The sequence below is a fragment of the Corylus avellana genome, chromosome ca7, assembly GCF_901000735.1.
Source record: "Corylus avellana chromosome ca7, CavTom2PMs-1.0".
Lineage (NCBI taxonomy): Eukaryota > Viridiplantae > Streptophyta > Magnoliopsida > Fagales > Betulaceae > Corylus > Corylus avellana.
The window spans coordinates 6,945,818-6,963,538 of NC_081547.1; the positions used below are offsets into that span (position 1 = coordinate 6,945,818).

Sequence of the window (17,721 nt, forward strand, 5' to 3'; positions counted from 1 at the left end):
CTTTTTTATTATTTTGTTTTTTATTTATTTTTAAAAGTAAAATAATAAAATAATAATATTTTTTTTAATGTGCACGTGGCAGGTCGATGGCCTTGAAAATTCTAGCCAAGAACTGAAGCCTCTTCGGTTCATTTTGGACTGGAGAGGATTCTTGTCCAGCAATCTTCTGGTTTGTACTAACTTTTATAAACGTTTATTTCTTCATCTTTTGAGTAATAAATGCCCCATAGCGCTTTGTTTTATGTTTTCCATCTAAACAATGTTCATGACTCTTGAGTCTCTGAGGGGTTCAATTCCCCTTGTTCCTTGGCAGCGACAGTTTTGGCTTTACATCAGTCATTGAAAGGTTTTTTCATCTACACCTTGGGCTTTGTGTTCGAGCAATACTGGGCTCTTAATGGGTCACAAGGAGGCCAGTTGGGGCAGCCTAGCCCATCACATCCCTACTTGAATCGGATATTTGATAGAATTTTATCACAATCCCACTTTTGTTCCTGCTAAAGCCTATCCTGTTTTTATCTCTTTCAAAGAACTGGTTGGTGCAGGAGTGGAGATGAGCTCACTCGCATTTTCAGTCGGGATTGTGAATCCCAGAAAGTTCAGCACAAAATTACCCAGAAAAAAATTTGGTTCGACAGAAGCATCAAACATCAATTTCTCAAGCCAACCCCAGCAGAGCTACTGGAGTAGTAGCTCTTCGGCTCCTGTCCTCCAACAAAATGTGAACCCGCCTCTCCTCGGGAGAAGAGAAACACTTGGTTTCGGCTTCTCATTTTGCTTTCTTGATGTTCTCCTGCAACCAGAAGCCATTGCAGCAGCCAACGCGCCTCCATGTGAGCTCACAGTAGCTCCCTCAGGCCTCGCCTTCTGCGATAAAGTTGTAGGAACTGGCCCTGAGGCTGTCAAGGGACAGCTCATTAAGGTGATATGTAGTTTTATCCTTCTTTTCTAAGCTTCCAGATTATGACGAGATCGAGATAATTGCATTCTTTGTATGTATGTATGCTATTAATCGAGTGCTTAAAAACCCAGTTTTGCTAATATGTATGTATGATTGCTATATGTCGTAAGTGATATGATTCAGTGGATGGAGTGATGAACAGGCACATTATACTGGGAAATTGGAGAATGGTACGGTTTTTGATAGCAGCTACAATCGTGGGATGCCTCTTTCATTTCGTATCGGTGTTGGTGAGGTATATATTAAATCACTACTTTTAATCAATATTTTAACTTTGCATACGTTTTAAACACTTCACAACAATCATTTGCTAGGTTGGTATTTTCCTGAAGGCTGAGAAGTGACCTCTGTTTTCTTATGGGTTGATTAATTATGGCTTTGTGATTTTAAATATGTGAACATCATACTCAAAAGTTGACTTTGATGGATGTTATTATAGGTCATCAAGGGCTGGGACCAAGGTATTCTAGGAGGTGATGGAGTCCCCCCAATGCTTGCTGGTACAAAGAGAAAGAATCCATGAAAATTCCATTCTTTTTTCATTGTAATTTAATTTTGTAGCACACTTTTTAAAGTTTATTTGGTCTTGCTTTATTTAGGGGGAAAACGCACACTAAAGCTTCCTCCAGAACTGGCATACGGCATGAGAGGGGCTGGGTGCAAAGGAGGTAAGCAGTCATCTTTTATAAAAGAAAATTTCTTCATGCGTAAATTTCCTTTGTACATGTAAAAGTAGCTTAATCCTAATGTTTTATATATAAATAATAAGATTTAGGGAAATTATATATAAAGTCCTTAGGTCAACGCGCTTTGATTAAAAATTCCCTAAGTGTTTTTTTTTCCGGAAATTGACTCCATGGGTTAATCGAAAAGTACAATAAATTCCCTACTGTCAAAAATTTTAACAGCCATTAAGGCCACTCAAAACTCCCCGTTTTATCTGATTAAAATATTAATTTTTTATTAATTTAATTTAAAAAATTAAATCTTAAAAAAAAAAATTAAAGGGTGGCCCAACCCCTATGGGGTGGCCGTAAGCCACCCCAGGGCAAACCACCCTTGGGGTGGCTTACGGGTTACGGCCACCCCATAGGGGTTGGGGGGTGGCCAGGGGTGGCGCCCCTGGCCACCCTTCAATTTTTTTTTTTTTTAAGATTTTTTTAAAAATTAAATTAATAAAAAATTAATATTTTAATCAAATAAAACGGAGAGTTTTGAGTGGTCTTAACAGCTGTTAAAATTTTTGACGGTAGGGAGTTTATTGTAATTTTCGATTAACCCAAGGAGTCAATTTTTGAAAAAAAATACTTAGGAAGTTTTTAATCAAAGTGCGTTGACCTAAGGAGTTTATATATAATTTCCCTAAGATTTAACAATGGCAGTATCTTAAATTTTTTCAGCATATTTTGTATGTTGCAGGTTCTTGTATTATTCCTCCAGATTCGGTTCTTCTGTTTGATGTAGAGTTCATTGGCAAGGTATGAGAAGTAGTTGCCCCAAAGAAAGTGTCTACATCAATCAGTTTTTGGCTTTCTCCAATTTTTATTTGTAAAGTTGAAGAGAAAAATCAAGAAAGCACAAATGTTTCATCCCTGAATAGCATTCATGCTTGCACTGTTGCACACATTTGTCAATTAGAGACCCAAAAGACAGACCTTATATCATTATTAAGTAAATACATTTTGAAAGTGAGTTGAAGGTTTGACCCTTTGAGTGCAAATAATTTTTTGGGATTATGCTTACGAGCAAAAGCTCGAGTTTTACCTGACTCGTGTGGAAGAAACGCTTTACACAATGTCCTAAAAATCAAGTTTTACCCAATTCGTATGAAAAGAGTGCTTTTCTCATCATTAGAACATTAGACGCCTCGTTTACTAAATATTGGGTGTTGAAAGCGCTATTAATGGTTGAAGTGACAATGATAGAAGGTGTTTGATAAAAATGATAACTTGCAATAGTAACGATAATGATAGTGGTAATGTGAATAGTGATACTAATGATGGTAATTCAATTGCATTGGATTTGGGGACGAAATTAGAATTTATCATCGGAATACCAAAGCATAAATGAAGTGTAAAGCTTAATTTTAATAGGGCTAAGTCTAATTTTTGTCTGAAAAATTGAAAAAAAAAAAAACATTAACACGTTTTTCAAAATAAATTATAAAATTCTATTCAAAACTTAAAACACTTCTTAAAAAATAAAACACAACATATATTTTGTAAAGAAAAAAATAACTTAAATATGTTAAAGAAAATAGTTTTATTTTTCATTTTTCTTTTATTTTATAAAAATATATATATATTTTTCATTTTTCAATTTTACAAAATATTATTCCAAAATTTTATCAAACAAAATTTCAACTTTTCTCAAATATGACCTCCACCAAATAAATTCTCAACTTTTACATTTTCAAACTTAAAAAACGCAAAACACCTCTCAAAATTTTACCTAACTCTAAGATCTTTCGGCCCAAGTTGAAACCCCGATTATTGTTTTAAAAAATGACTATAAAGGAGAGAGTCATTATTATATCTTGTAGTGTTTTAAATTTTAGTTAGAGTTCTTGTAGTATTTGTAGTGGCAAATTGTAAAAAGAAAAAGGAAAATAAGAAAACAAAAAAAGAAAAAAAAAAAGAAAAGAAAGAAAACAATAAAAGTGGAACAGGAAAATCCTTATCCAAGATGGGAGGACAAGCTCCGAAGCAGCCAAACGGACCCGAATATATGCGAATCCAGAAATCATAGCCCTCTTTTATTTATTTCAAACCCTAGCGCCCCCGAAAGACAAATCGAAAGACTAGCGAAGGCGGTGGTTGAAGAAGAAGAAGAAGAAGAAGCGATGGCGAAGTCAATGAGGTCGAAGAAATTGAAGAGGCTTCGAGCGATTCGGAGAGAGATGGTGGAGCCCTACTACGACAACAAAGATGTTGCTAAGCTCGCTGCTCAGGAGGCTGCCCTCGCCGCCCCTAAGCTCCCCGCCCGTCCCACTTCTACCAACACAGATACCACTACAACCTCAAACGCTATGGGTAACCTCTCTCTCTCTCTCTCTCTATGCTTATTATCCAGTTTCTGGAGTTCAATGATTTGCCTGGTATTCAATATTTCCCTATTGTTGATGGTGTTGTGAGTAGTAGTTTATAGTTTTACAAAATTATGTGCACTTGCATTTGGGGTTTTTCATGCTAGTTTGTGATTTTCTGTGTAGCCCATTTTGGCTTATGATGTAGAACCCATTACCCACCAACACATCAACGCCAGTATTCATGTCCTGCCATAATGATATGTTTCAATTCTTATAGAATGACCGGATGATACCCCTTATGATTCCTCAGTATACGCAGGAATGGCAAAAGGGGGAGAAAAAAAAAATGGAAGCTTTGTACTGAATGAATTGTGCTACGCTAGTTTCTTATGTTGGATTCCTCGAGTCTACCATCTATTTTTGTTCTGACCAAGTTCTCTCTGTGAAACCGTTTTAGTTATTTCTTAAGGAGGAAACAGATACTTGTATTTCTTAGCAACAAGCTTATTGAGGCTCTTATCACACCCAAACTTGTTTTGATTTACAAGTATATATATAGACCCCATCTGCAGCTCGAATTCTCACCTCGGTTTTTTTACGCAAAAGATAAAAACTGCACTCCAACTGAGCGCTACTTTTCAAACTCAGTAATATTAGGAAATAATTGGCTTTGTTTGGTAATGTGTTTTGGGGGCACTTCTTGTTTTTGGTTTCACATAAAGGTGAAAACTGCTTCTTCTTTTTTTGGTGTTTTGAGGACTAATTTGCCAGCCAATGGATAGATGTTTGTGTTGGATGGCGTAGATGACAACCAGGGAGTCTCCGTCAATGATGATGTTGTTCTTTATCCCCAATTCTGTTGCTTGTTCTTTATCCCCAATTTTGTTGCTTTCTAGATGGCTAGAAGCCGAAGGGCGGCTTTGGCTTCTCCCATGTTGGGGTTAGAGTGGGCTTTCTCTCAGCTTATTATGGGGCATTATCTGCTCTCAAGTGAATATGTAAATTTCGCAATTGACAGAAAATGAGAATGAGTGACACCCTTTCCCACCCATGTAACAAGCGGTGTATCTATTTGCCAAAGCGATTGAATTATGAGTAATGCGATATACTACACCTCCATCCCATTTCTCTTTTACTTGACTGACGTGGCAGTGCCCATTAGCATTTGATTTTTTTTTTTTTTTTAATAAAGGTGATGTGGACAATGCCACATCAACCCTGGAGGATGGGATTTATACTTCAATTTTTTTAGTTATAAGAATGAAATATTAAATCCATGAAGAGGACATTTCATTGAAATTCAAAACAAGGAAAAAAAAAAAAAAGAAGAAAAAATAAATCGCAATCAAAATTTTCTTGAGTGTTGCTATCATGAGGATACCCATCGTTACGTTACATTGACTCATTTTGTTTTTTGAGGTACTTTGGAAAATGTAAGTTCACGTACTCTTTAGATTTAGAAAATTTATCACATTATGCTTGATTTTTATAAAATGTTTGCAAAATTTTATGCATCGCAAGCAAAATACAGAAAATGAGAAGTTTAACAAAAAGCCATTGATTTTCTAATAATTGTACTATTTTGATTTCTTACTTCCTTTTTCTTGGCAACTAAACATAGCATAGGTGCTTACAGTTTTGAAATTAATTGTGCTATTTTGATTTCCTGCCCTTCATTTTTTCTACTTGGATTGAAGTAATTTACGAATAGCATGGTTAGGTTCATACTATTGATCTCAATTTATTCAGTCATTTTATGGTGACTTTACTTATTCTATGGAATTATCACAAGTTGATTTTTTGGTGATCAATTGTATTGTATGTGGAAATGATTTTGCATTCAAAATCTAGTAAGAATGGAACTTGACTATGTGAATATACTGCCCGATTTTGCTCCATCTGCAATTAGTTTTTGTTCATCTCTAATGCCTGTCAGCATTTTCAATTTTGATGATTTGGATTTTCTCTCCATCATTTGACAGATGTGGAGATAGCTGATGGGAATCAAAGCATGCATTCTTTAAAGCCTGCTGGTGGAATAGGGAAGAAGTTCAAAAGGAAATTCAAGATGGGTAAAGGCAAGCGCCGTGGTAAGGGCATCAGGAGGAAGCACCATATTTGATTCCATAACAGATACTGGTAATTGATATTTCTCCTACTATACTAATGGTATCAAGTGGCCTGTGGGCAATCTTGGTAGTTCTAAGATAGGTATATTTTGTATTCTGATTTTGTTGAGTGACATGAATGTAGACTATCCTTTTTCTTTTATCACAACTTATAAATATGGATGAATGACTTTTTTCCCCTTGCACACAGAAAATTTTAGTGGATTGAAGGACATGTGTACCTATATTCAACTAACTGTTTTACCAAACAGTGTTGGAACAAGTACAAAGTTGTGTAAAAACTTAGGGAAGCCACAGTTCTTACGGAGGAAGCTAAATTATGAAGTCCAAGTTAGTGTTTTAACTGAAAACAAGATGCTACAACAGTCTCATTTATAAACAATGTTAAGCATGCGACTTTTGTTTTGAATGAGAATGATTTAAGTAGAGATGCACATGCTGATGCAGTTTTATTGGCAATAGCTGCATCTGGATTATGCATTGATCAATTTTAGGTAACTGTATTTGCATCACGTGGTTACTAATCATTATTTGTGTGGTTATTGCGGTTATTGAATGCTATTATTAATAGCTATTCGCATATCAAGTAATGGGCCTTTTGGGCCTTCTTTGGATCTCTATTATGGCATATTTTATATGCGTTTGAAAATGTTTTTAACCCTGTTTTAGTGTTTTTTTTAAGCCATAATGTTTTAGATGAAATTCATATCTTGATTCCACATTTCAGCTTAAAAATAACAAAGAAAATACAAATACCCCATAATGTGTTCATCCACAAAATACAAACATACAAATTACAAAGGGCTATTGTTCAAATGTAAATCCAACAACATTACAAATCCAGCTAACATTTTACAAATTCAAAACAAAAAAAACATGATTAAAGTCTAAATGTAACACATTCAAAAGCGGATGATGAATTTGTTGCAAAGACTAAAATCTTCTTTGGATTCAAGGCTAAATTTCACTACGTCTATGGTATCAGAATGTCCAACTTTTTCCCTTCAAAGAATATATATTGTCGAAGTACCAATCCAGTAACTCTTAAGTAATAATAATAATAATAAAAAATTTTCTCTTCTGAAAGACTGAAAAAGAATGAATTAGAATGAGGTTTTTTTAATAGCGGAAGCATGGAGCTGATGCATCAATTTATAGCTCATCATTTTCTGGATGACAATATTAGTTTCGGTAATGTAATATTAAGAAAGATGGTAATTAAGACCCTAAAATGGGACCATATGAACAAATGGTTATTAGAAAATGGGATGCAATAAAAGAGAGAATGCCTCGCACAATTGTAAAATCATTCATATGTATGACTTTAACACATGAAGATTGGAGCATATGTTATTACAACAACCTGAAAAACTTATAAGACATAAATAATGCATATGAAGGAAAAACTCCAATACTCATATAGCTTCAACATCTCTCTGACTTGACCTTCTTTAGCATGCGAACAATTTTGACGTTAACGAACACAACAATCCTATCTTTCAAATTATCAAAACTTTGAAAGTAAGCTTGTCTCCATGATGTTTTGACAATTAGTGTGCCATAAACTTCCCAAAATCCAACAATAAACCCAGCTGCCATGCTAATGTAGAATGATAAGCACTCAATTTTCCTTCTATTTTCGTTGGCTACTCTGTTACCACCATTTGAAGTTACTCTAGGTTTAGTTTCATCCTCTGAACACTTGGTTGAAAGTGGAGGCCCACAGAGTAAAGAGTTACCTTCGTAGATAGAAGAATCATTAAGTGTTAGAAGTTGATTCTCACTTGGAATTTTTTCAGACAAGTTGTTGAATGACAAATTCAAGTGACTTAAGAAGGTCAAAGAAGACAAGCTTTCAGGGATAGGACCATAAAGCTCATTCACTGGGAGATCAAGTGTTTTTAACATGTGTAAATTCCCCATTTTTTTAGGAATTCTTCCAGTGAGATGATTCATTAATAAATTCATGTTGACCAATCTTAAGAGGCTTGTTATATTATCTAGTATTTCTCCTGATAAACGATTAGCCGAAAGGTCTATGAAATAGACAAGATAAATAATTTCATTATAATATAAACGTTCGCTTCCTTTAGAAATTAACTCCATTTGATCACCATAGCTCTCAACAATTTCTCCATTGTTGTAATTACTCAAGTTCCCTAAACATTGAGCGATTGCTCCAGAAAAATCATTATCTGCAAGGTCCATGATCTCAAGACTTGAAAGAAGACATAATTGTTGTGGTATGTGCCCGTGGAACAAGTTAGACCTTAGGCTTAACCTCAACAAAGTTGAAAAACTTTCTCCTATCCATGCTGGAAGTTTTCCAAAGAATTGTTTCCTCCAAGATCAAGGCTGGTCAGGTTTCTATAATTTCTAAAGAAAGAAGGAAGCTCCCCTTCAAGATGATTTTGGTGCAGTAATAATAGCTTTAGTGAACTCAAATGTTGCATTGAACTTGGAATATTGCCAAATATATTGTTTTCTGCTAAGTTCAACACCAATAACTCCTGTAAATCCTTCCAATAAGGGGGAAGTTTTCCGGGTAGAGAATTGTTTCTCAAAACAAGGCCTCTCAATTTTTTAGCTTTCCAATAGAATGGGGAAGTTTACCAGTAATTGGATTTGAAGATAGGTCCAACCAAGATGACTTGGGCAATGCAATAGCTCAACCATGTTTTCAGGAATAGGGCCATAAAACATATTATTCTTGAGATGTATCCAACCAAGATTTGCATGTTTTCCAATTGAATATATCTCAGCATAAAAGGAGGAAACCAATCATATTTGACATCTAAAACCAATGTCCATTTCGTAGAATATTTTGCAGACAAGCCCAGAGATTTTAGTCGGGTGAGATTTTGAAAATGAGCCTAAGTTAGGACACCTTCCCATGACTTTTGAAGAAGTTTCAACAAAACAAGCATTGATAGTTTCCCAATGCTTTTTGGAATGATTCCTTTCATTTGAAAACTCGAGAGGTCAACTGTTTGCAATGACAGCAAGTTTCCAATAGAATCTGGAATTGAACCCGAAACAGAGTTTTGAGAGAGGTAAATAGTCTTCAACTTCTTGAGTCTTCTTAATGAATGAGGCAAGTTCCCCCCAAGCAACACATTTGTACTCAAGTCCAGATACTCAGGGCTACTGTTGGGACATTGAGACAAGCCTTCCACAAACTCAGTTACCTCCCCACTTATATTGCTGTATTGCATATTTAATGTTTGCAACTTGCAAAGGTTGGCGAATGAGCTTGGTATCTTTCCAATAAATAGTTGCAGCTAAATCCAAGTTACGAAAGTTTGTTAGATGTCCCAGACCAACTGGAATAGCACCTCTAAACCAACTGGACCCAAGATTGATTGTTAAAAGCCCTCCCAAATTTGACAACCAGTGAGGTATGAAGGAGTCAAAATATTTGTAAGAGAGATCAAGGACTGAAAGCAATGTGAAGTTGATGGAGGAAAGAGAGTGAGGAAGACTAGCGAGTTCTCAATCACCTAGGTGTAACTCCACCAAGGAAGGGAGCATATTAACTGCATCAAGCCAATCCGGAACATTCTTAAGATTTACATCTCCCAAATTGAGGTACCTAAGAGAAGGAAAACCAACAAACCACTCTATGCTTTTCACTTCCAATCTTGGAAAGGGAATGACCATGCCGATGACAAATGAAAATGACATTGAGATCTAGATATTGCAGCCTTGATAGATTCCCAAGATGGGAAGGAATAGCTCCGGCAAACATTGAGAAAGAGATTGAGATACCTCAAATTCTCGAAGGAACCCAAAAACTTCGGAATATTGTATCCATTAAAATTATTCAAGCTTAGGTCCAGATAACTCAAGTTCTTTAGATTGAGTAAAGAAGAACTTATCTTACCCCCGAGGCATAACTTCTTGTAAGCTTTTGATATTTCATCACAATGGTACTCATATTTAGTTTGTGAATAATATTCTCCTTCTTCTAAAAAATAAAATTCACTCACCGAAAATGGATTTTTGAGTTCAAGCTTGATGACATGTCTTGTGCTATTGTCACAGCTAACGCCAATCCAAGTGCAGCAATCATCACCAACCCAAGAAGAGAGACAACCGGATCAGTGGCGGAGCTAGCCATTTTATATTGGGGGTGCCGCTAAAATTTTTTTGGCGTCTTAAAATTTTTTTTCACCCTAAAAATTTGGTAATTCACATAATATATGCATTACAAAAAATATCTATAAAAGTTCATAAATATGTGCTCAAATTGATATATTAGAAATGTAACATGTCGACACTATATCAAAAAGACAGAAATACAAAAAAAAAAAAAAAAAGTGTCTAGAACTGCACTTTACGGTCTCTTAGAAGTACAAAACCATCAAGTATCGAATCTAAATCGAAGCTCTCAACAATTTCCCTTTCAATATAGAGAACAAAATTATTTGCAAGAAAATTATCCTCCATTTTGCTGCGAAGTCGAGTTTTAACAATTTTCATTGCTGAAAATGCTCGTTCGGTAGTTGTTATAGACACTGGAAGAGTCAAAACAAGACGAATCAATAAGATAATATGTCCTTGATTTTTCCGTCTTTGCCAATCCTTGGCATAATTCTGCAATGGAAGACAAATTTTGTAGTGTCAGATCAGTAAGCACATCGAGTTCAAAATACTTCAACTGATATCTCAAATTAATTTTCTCCTACTCAGAGAGCGGTTTAGAGATTTTTTTTTTTTTGGGTGCGGGAGAAGGGTTGCCGTGGGTCACTGGGTTAAATGGGGATGGGGGTGCGCGGGAGAAGGGTGGTCTTGGGTAATGGGTAGGTAAAATTGTAAAAATAATTTTTTATTTTTTATTTATTTTTTTTTATTTTGAGGGTGCCGTGGGTTAAAAATAAATAAATTAAAATCCTTGGGGGTGCCCCCAAGGGGTAACGTGGCTCCGCCACTGGACCCGATGGATCAGTAAGACTTTCTTTGAAGCTAGGAAGTGATTTTCTCTCCATCTCTGAGCATCTGAAAATAGGGCTTTCGGTGCATGAAATAAGTTTAATAACTTGTAGGTAGGATACAGTTCCAAGTAGAGAGACGAAAAAAATCTTATGGAAATGAACAATAGACATAAAGAAGTGGGTTCTAACCATTTTGCTAGTGAAATGCATGTGATGCTACATGCATGGATTCGACTATTTATTCTTGCCAATAAGGTTGGTAGAGTTAGACATGTTATGTGGCATTAAATAAATAATAAACTCAACATTTATTCAATTCAAAACCATTAAGTACTTCAGCTTTCAATATATAATTGTATCTCAACTTGTTAAGTGGTTGTAAGAGTCCTCATATTTTATTTAACATTTTGATGTGATGAAACCACTAAGGACTTTCTAAGTATCCACTAACTTGACTTATAAATCCACTCTCTTGATTCTCTGAGAATAAAGCCAAAAAAAATTGAAAAATAAGATGTAATTGCCGTCCCCTTTGGGTTTAAAAGTTAATCTCATGACAAAGACTCCACGCTTGGGTCTTCCTTCTATAAAGCAAAAAATAAATTATAATTATGGTATATTTAAGCCTATGAATTTAAGTTTTTCAATTGAACTAAGATTTTGGGTCCGACATTTTTACTTTCATCATACATCATAATGATAGCAAGAGGAAGTTGCAAGGGAGGGGTGAAATTAAAATATAATGGACTATTTTATATCTAAATTGGTTGCGTGTTTGTGACTATTCTTTGATACCCTTGCTTGTACAACTTGTGAAAGGGGGAATATTCAAATGCTCATTGCGATTTTGACCAAGTTCTCTCGATAAAATTATTTTTATTATTTTTATTAGTGTTAAATTATTAATTAAATAATTAAATTTATCATTTTTTATGGAACATCCTCCTCTTTGGGTTGTGAAGTTTCTCTGCAAAGACCATCCGAAATAAAAAAAGAAGTAGTTCCTGATTGGGAGTCAAAACTGCGTGTTTGCAAGTGATAATCAATGAAATGGACATATGGCTTTCTTTATTGATTTGTTGAGCTTAAATTCCTCCAATAATAGTGGGGGGAAGCCACGTTATACTGAATGGGGTCAATTATTTCTACTGAAATATGTAAAATATGTGAACTATTTATTAGGTTTTTGAGAAATTTGATGTATATACAATTAATTCCCAACTAAAAACCTTTGTGGGTTTAATTATGTAAGTTTTTTTTTTTTTTTTTTTTTTCAAAATTGGGACTCCCTACATTTTAGGAACTCGTGATCATTGTAGCTCCCAATCCTATAGACTTGCTTTGCTCTATTTCTATTAAAAATTAGAGCAAAAGTCAATTAAAAATATGATTTTTTACTATAGAAGAATCATCTGAATGATTAAAAAAGAAGGAAATGAAACGATTTTTTTACAACTGAAGCTTGAAAGTTCATGCATTCGCAGATTTCATTTCGATGTTTGAAAGACAATATTTGCTTCGGTAACATAATATCAAGAATGATGTTTAACATTGTAAATTAAGGCAGTGTCTTGTCTTTAGCCAACCGTTGGCTCACCATTTCATTGCAGCACCATTAAATAGAGAATGAAAATATAATAGTAAGTGATGAGAAATGGATTTTGGAAAATGCGATACAATAAAAGAAATAATGCCTTGCACAATTGTAAAAATAATTCACATATATGACTTTGACAAGTGAAGATTTGAAGCATCTTGGATCATACATTATTACAACAACCTGAAAAACTTACAATACATAAATTATACATATTAAGAAAAAATTTAAAAGTAAAAACATGAAACATAAATCCTCTGTCGTGGGAGATACGATTGCATTTGGCACATGCAACAAGCCTTTTAAACCCCTAGGCATCCCTAATGGACGAGTGAAGTCTCGTGAAGGTTTAACAGAAATGATACCCACAAACATTGTAGCACTATGTTAGCCCACAACTTCAATTTCTCTCTGACTCGACCTTCCTTAGTAAGCAAACATTTTTGACCATAACGAACACCGCAATCTTGTCTTTCAAATTATCAAAGCTGCGAAAGTAAGCTTGTCTCCATGATGTTTTGATAATCAGTGTACCACAAACTCCCCAAAATGCAACAATAAACCCAATTGCCATGCTAATCCAAAACGAGAATGACTCAACTGCCCTTTCCTTTCGGTTATCACCATTTGGTGTTACTTTAGGATTAGTTTCATCTTCGGAACACTTGGTCGAAAGAGGAGGTCCGCAGAGTAAAGAGTTACCTCTGTAAATAGAAGAGTCATCAAGAGTTTGAAGTTGATTCCCAATTGGAATTTTTCCAGACAAGTTGTTGAATGACAAATTCAAGTAACTTAAGAAGGTCAAATTTGACAAGCTCTCAGGGATAGGACCATAAAGCTCATTCTTCGAGAGATCAAGTGATTGCAACATTTGTAAATTCCCAATTCTATTAGGAATTCCTCCAGTGAGGTGATTCATTGATAAATTCATGATGACCAATTTTGAGATGCTTGTTATATTATCAGGTATTTCTCCTGATAAATTGTTACTCGAAAGGTCTATAGAATATAAAATACGCCAAAAAGTTTTACCATATTCATATTCTATTCCTTTAGAAACCATCCACATTTGGTAATCATAGTTTCCATATTGAATTCCACCCTCATGACTACGCAAGCTTCCTAAACATTGAGGGATTACTCCTGAAAAATCATTGTGTGCAAGGTCTAGGATTTGAAGATGTGAAAGAAGACATAATTGTTGAGGTATGTCCCCTTGAAAAAAGTTGGACCTTAGTCTTAACCTCCTTAAAAATGGTAGACTTTCTCCTAACCATGTTGGAAGTTTTCCGAAGAATTTGTTTCTTCCAAGATCAAGGCTGTGCAAGTTACTATAGTTTCTAAAGAAAGAAGGAAACTCTCCATCAAGATGATTTTGGCTCAATGATAATATCACCAGTGATCTCAAATATCGCATTGAACTTGGAACATTGCCAGATATATTGTTCTCTGCTAAGTCCAATATTAATAACGATTGCAAATCCTTCCAAAGAGGGGGGAGTTTCCCGGATAAGGAATTGTTTCTCAAAATAAGACGACTTAATTCCTTTAGCATTCCAATAGAATGGGGAATTCTGCCAGTAATTGAATTTGAAGAGAGGTCCAACACATGCAACTTGGGCAATAACTCACCTATGTTTTCTGGAATAGGTCCAGAAAACATATTATTATCGAGAAGTATATAGCTTAGATTACTAGGAAAATGTGGAAGTGGACCCTCTAAGTTGTTGGAACTCAAATCAATAAAGTATGCTGAAGGATGAAATTGAAAGTATGGTACCTGCCCATGTAGTTTGTTATGAGATAAAATCCAAACGGTGACATTTGGGTAGGACTTCCAAAAGTCATGCGGAATGGTGTCAGAAATATAAGAACATATAATAAGATAAATATGAAGGAAATAGAATAAACACAGAAATTAAGGTGGTTCGGCATATAGCCTACATCCACACACTAAAGCCATTATAGGCTACATCTTTCCTTGATGAATGATTTGATTACATAGCTCTATTTATAGAGCTTTAACATAATTTCAAATACAAAACAAATCCCTTGAATTAAGGGTAATTAATAACAAATCAAATCATCAATAATTACAAATCAAATCCTCATTAATCAAAAGGATTTATATCCTTAACATGCCCCCGCAAGATGAATGGTCCGTTAGTGATCGTTGATCTTGAACATATCGAGTGGCTGGAGTTAATGGCACCTGATTTGAAACATGCTCTTGAACTTGAACTTCGGCGACTGTGGCCGGCACTTGAACATCGGCAACTTTTTTTTTTTTGGCCGGCATCGGTTACTTTGACCGGAATTTTGACATCGGCAACTTTTGGCCGAAATTTTGTCATCGGCAACATTTGGCCGGAATTTTGTCATCGGCAACTGTGGCCGGAATGAGCCAACTATGGACTTGAAATGGGCCACAAGGCCAAAAGATTTGCCTCTTTGGGCTTTTTTTCCAGACCAAACAAAAAGTCAATTTCTTCTCTGGCCGTTGGACCTCAAACCAAAACTTGATTCTTACCGGGTGAGATGAACAAGAAGACACAGTAGGTGTTTAATGCGGCTGCAATGACAATGAGGAGCCGTGTTGAAGGAGAAGGCACCGGATCAAAGCCGTGGATGGCCGGGACGGCGGCAAAGAGATCAAATCGGGCTGCGAATGGCGGAACTCGACACTGGGCCATGGCAAGAGGCAGTGCTGAGTTGGTGGATTGTTGGTGAAGGCACAAAGCTGCCGGATTGCATTTTTTTTGTTTGTTTTGATATGGTCATATATAATTGTAAGATCTACTGTGAAGAGATCTACAAAAATATTGACTATCAAGAACAGGTAAACAAGATTGAAAGAAGAAGAAGAAAAAAAAATCAAAGGAGCACTAGATCGAACAATGGCGTTAGCCAAAAGGCTCTGATACCATATAAGACCTTAACAAGAAATGCCAACATTCTCGAGTGCAAGATAATTGAGTTCAATTTGTGTTTTTAGCCACGCTGGAAAGTTTGGGCCGATCCGTACGTTTGCTAATTCAATCTCTGTCAGCTTAAAAGGAGGAACCCAGTCGTGTTTGACATCTAAAACCAATGTTGCTTTCGCATAACCTTCCACATACAACTTAAGAGATTTGAGCCAGGTGAGATTTTGAAAATGAGCTTCAGTTAAGTTACCTTCCCAAGAATTCCCGCTTAGGTCCAATGAAACAAGCCTTGATAGTTTCCCGATGTTTTTTGGAATTGTTCCGTTCAATTGATTAAAAGAGAGGTCAATTTCTTGCATTGACGGTAAGTTCCCATCTTCAGAGCTACTGTTGGAACATTGAGACAAGCCATCCACAAACTCAGTTATCTCCCCAATTAAATTGTTGCCACCTAAATTCAAGCTTCGCAAGTTGGTTAGATGTGACAACCATTGAGGTATAGAGGTGCTAAAATCATTGCCAGAGAGATCAAGAACTGAAAGTAGTGTAAAATTGATGGAGGAAATAGAGGAAGGAAGACTAATAAGTCCACAGCTAGCTAGGTGCAACTCCCGTAAGGAAGGAAGCACATTAATCGCATGAAGCCAATCCGGTACTTTCTCAAGATTTACATAATCCATTCCAAGGTACTTAAGAGAAGGAAAACCAACAACCCATTCTAGACTTTCAACCTGATTCAATGTTGGATAGAAGCCATTTGAATTGAGGTCTAGATATTGGAGCCTTGAAAGGTTCCCAAGATGGGGAGGAATAACTCCAGAAAACATTGAGAAAGAGAGATTGAAATACCTCAAATTCTCAAGGGAACCCAAAAACTTTGGAATATTGGTTCCATTAAAATTATTCAAGCTGAGATCAAAATAACTCAAATGTTTTAGATCGAGCAAAGAAGAATTTATCTTACCCCCCAGACATGACTTGTTATATTGATCAAAATCATCAAACCACGAAAATGGGTTCCTGAGGTCAAGCTTGACGACATTTCTTGTGCTGTTATCACATCCAACGCCTAGCCAGTTGCAGCAATCCTCACCAACCCAAGAAGAGAGACGACCCGATGGATCCGTGAGATTGTATTTAAAGCCAAGAAGTGCTGCCTTCTCCACCTCTGAGCATTTGAAAATAGGGCCTTTGGTACATGAAATGGGTTTAATAAGTTGTAGGTAGGATGAAGTTCCAAGCAGAGAGATGAAAAAAATGAGGATGAGATGATGAAGAGTGGACATAAAGATATGGCTGCTAATAACCATTCTGCCAGGGCAATAGTTAGACATGATCATCTAAATGCTTGTGAGGCCTAGACATGCATGGGGTTCATGTATTTATAGTTTGAAGAATTCTAGGCGCTTCTCTTTACACGTGGCACAAATATATGCTGTAGATTTTTTTTTTTTTTTTTTTTTTTTTTTTTAATTTAGAGTTAAATGACAACGTGTAATATAAGGAGACTCTGAGTCGGTTATACCTATCAGACCACTCTTTATCTATAGATTTTCACTCAAGGTTTTGGACTATAATCCTTTTAAACGACTATATATGCACGATAGACACAAATTGGTCTATCATCTCTAATTACAAAAATAAATTGTATAATAAAATGAAGTTATATCTGCGTATGCGTATCCACGCTCTAGTTGCATTCACAATAAATCCAAAAGAAAAATCCACTTTTGGAAATAAAGAAGATATAATTGCTGTCCACTTTGGGATTGAAAGTTTATCTCAATGCAAAGACTTCACACTTGGAGTCATTTACACGCAAATTACATGTAAGTTTCATACAGATACAATTTTTCACCAGACTGCAAGTAAGAGTCCTATAATAACTATTATTTGGAATCATTTTCTTACTTACCTCCATATATTTAAAGTTTCGTTATCAATTTGTCCCATCAATTAAATATATATATATATATATATATATATATATATATATATATATATATTGGTTATTTAATTATGTGAAAAATTGGTCTGGAATATTAAAAAAATAAATCATCGTCTGGATTCTCAAATATTACTATTAAAGTATTGATTAAGTGATTAAATTTACCTCTTCCTATTAGTTTAAGCTTTTGGGATAACTTG

General features: G+C 35.4%; 5 protein-coding genes across 5 annotated transcripts; 2 read left to right on the forward strand and 3 right to left on the reverse strand.

Annotated features, from left to right (window-relative positions):
* The first annotated feature begins 492 nt into the window (after positions 1 to 492).
* On the forward strand, positions 493 to 2,649 carry LOC132187692 (peptidyl-prolyl cis-trans isomerase FKBP13, chloroplastic-like). Its single transcript, XM_059602085.1, has 5 exons — positions 493 to 922; positions 1,104 to 1,196; positions 1,401 to 1,461; positions 1,561 to 1,629; positions 2,381 to 2,649. The coding sequence occupies exons 1-5, from the start codon at positions 554 to 556 to the stop codon at positions 2,443 to 2,445; spliced, it is 657 nt and encodes a 218-aa protein (XP_059458068.1). The 5' UTR covers positions 493 to 553; the 3' UTR covers positions 2,446 to 2,649.
* Positions 2,650 to 3,722: 1,073 nt separating this feature from the next.
* On the forward strand, positions 3,723 to 6,303 carry LOC132187638 (uncharacterized). The gene is made up of 2 exons (XM_059602023.1): positions 3,723 to 3,993; positions 5,972 to 6,303. The coding sequence occupies exons 1-2, from the start codon at positions 3,804 to 3,806 to the stop codon at positions 6,109 to 6,111; spliced, it is 330 nt and encodes a 109-aa protein (XP_059458006.1). The 5' UTR covers positions 3,723 to 3,803; the 3' UTR covers positions 6,112 to 6,303.
* Positions 6,304 to 7,543: 1,240 nt separating this feature from the next.
* LOC132186634 (receptor-like protein 35) lies at positions 7,544 to 10,238 on the reverse strand. The gene is made up of 4 exons (XM_059600621.1): positions 10,108 to 10,238; positions 9,656 to 9,710; positions 9,006 to 9,399; positions 7,544 to 8,433 (listed from the first exon to the last, which is right to left on the reverse strand). The coding sequence occupies exons 1-4, from the start codon at positions 10,236 to 10,238 to the stop codon at positions 7,544 to 7,546; spliced, it is 1,470 nt and encodes a 489-aa protein (XP_059456604.1).
* Positions 10,239 to 13,049: 2,811 nt separating this feature from the next.
* Positions 13,050 to 15,342, reverse strand: LOC132186635 (receptor-like protein EIX2). Its single transcript, XM_059600622.1, has 2 exons — positions 15,180 to 15,342; positions 13,050 to 13,648 (listed from the first exon to the last, which is right to left on the reverse strand). Exons 1-2 carry the CDS (start codon positions 15,340 to 15,342, stop codon positions 13,050 to 13,052), a joined length of 762 nt encoding a protein of 253 aa, XP_059456605.1.
* Positions 15,343 to 15,584: 242 nt separating this feature from the next.
* Positions 15,585 to 16,883, reverse strand: LOC132186636 (receptor-like protein EIX2). Its single transcript, XM_059600623.1, has one exon. The coding sequence runs from the start codon at positions 16,881 to 16,883 to the stop codon at positions 15,585 to 15,587; it is 1,299 nt and encodes a 432-aa protein (XP_059456606.1).
* Positions 16,884 to 17,721: the final 838 nt, after the last annotated feature.

Bases quoted from the DNA above. Each gene is read 5' to 3' on its own strand.
- LOC132187692 (XM_059602085.1), top strand. From the start codon at position 554: ATGAGCTCACTCGCATTTTCAGTCGGGATTGTGAATCCCAGAAAGTTC. The intron at 1,462-1,560 runs GTACAAAGAGAA...TGCTTTATTTAG, and splicing joins AGTCCCCCCAATGCTTGCTG to GGGGAAAACGCACACTAAAG. The intron at 1,630-2,380 runs GTAAGCAGTCAT...TGTATGTTGCAG, and splicing joins AGGGGCTGGGTGCAAAGGAG to GTTCTTGTATTATTCCTCCA.
- LOC132186635 (XM_059600622.1), bottom strand. From the start codon at position 15,342: ATGGCCCAGTGTCGAGTTCCGCCATTCGCAGCCCGATTTGATCTCTTT. The intron at 13,649-15,179 runs GTAAGAATCAAG...TATATTCTATAG, and splicing joins CTTCTTGTTCATCTCACCCG to ACCTTTCGAGTAACAATTTA.
- LOC132186636 (XM_059600623.1), bottom strand. From the start codon at position 16,883: ATGGTTATTAGCAGCCATATCTTTATGTCCACTCTTCATCATCTCATC.
- LOC132186634 (XM_059600621.1), bottom strand. From the start codon at position 10,238: ATGGCTAGCTCCGCCACTGATCCGGTTGTCTCTCTTCTTGGGTTGGTG. The intron at 9,711-10,107 runs GTGAGTGAATTT...TCCTTCTCTTAG, and splicing joins AACTCAAAAATCCATTTTCG to GTACCTCAATTTGGGAGATG. The intron at 8,434-9,005 runs GTGTCCTAACTT...GAAAACTTCCAG, and splicing joins TCTTCAAAAGTCATGGGAAG to CATGGATAGGAGAAAGTTTT.
- LOC132187638 (XM_059602023.1), top strand. From the start codon at position 3,804: ATGGCGAAGTCAATGAGGTCGAAGAAATTGAAGAGGCTTCGAGCGATT. The intron at 3,994-5,971 runs GTAACCTCTCTC...ATCATTTGACAG, and splicing joins TACAACCTCAAACGCTATGG to ATGTGGAGATAGCTGATGGG.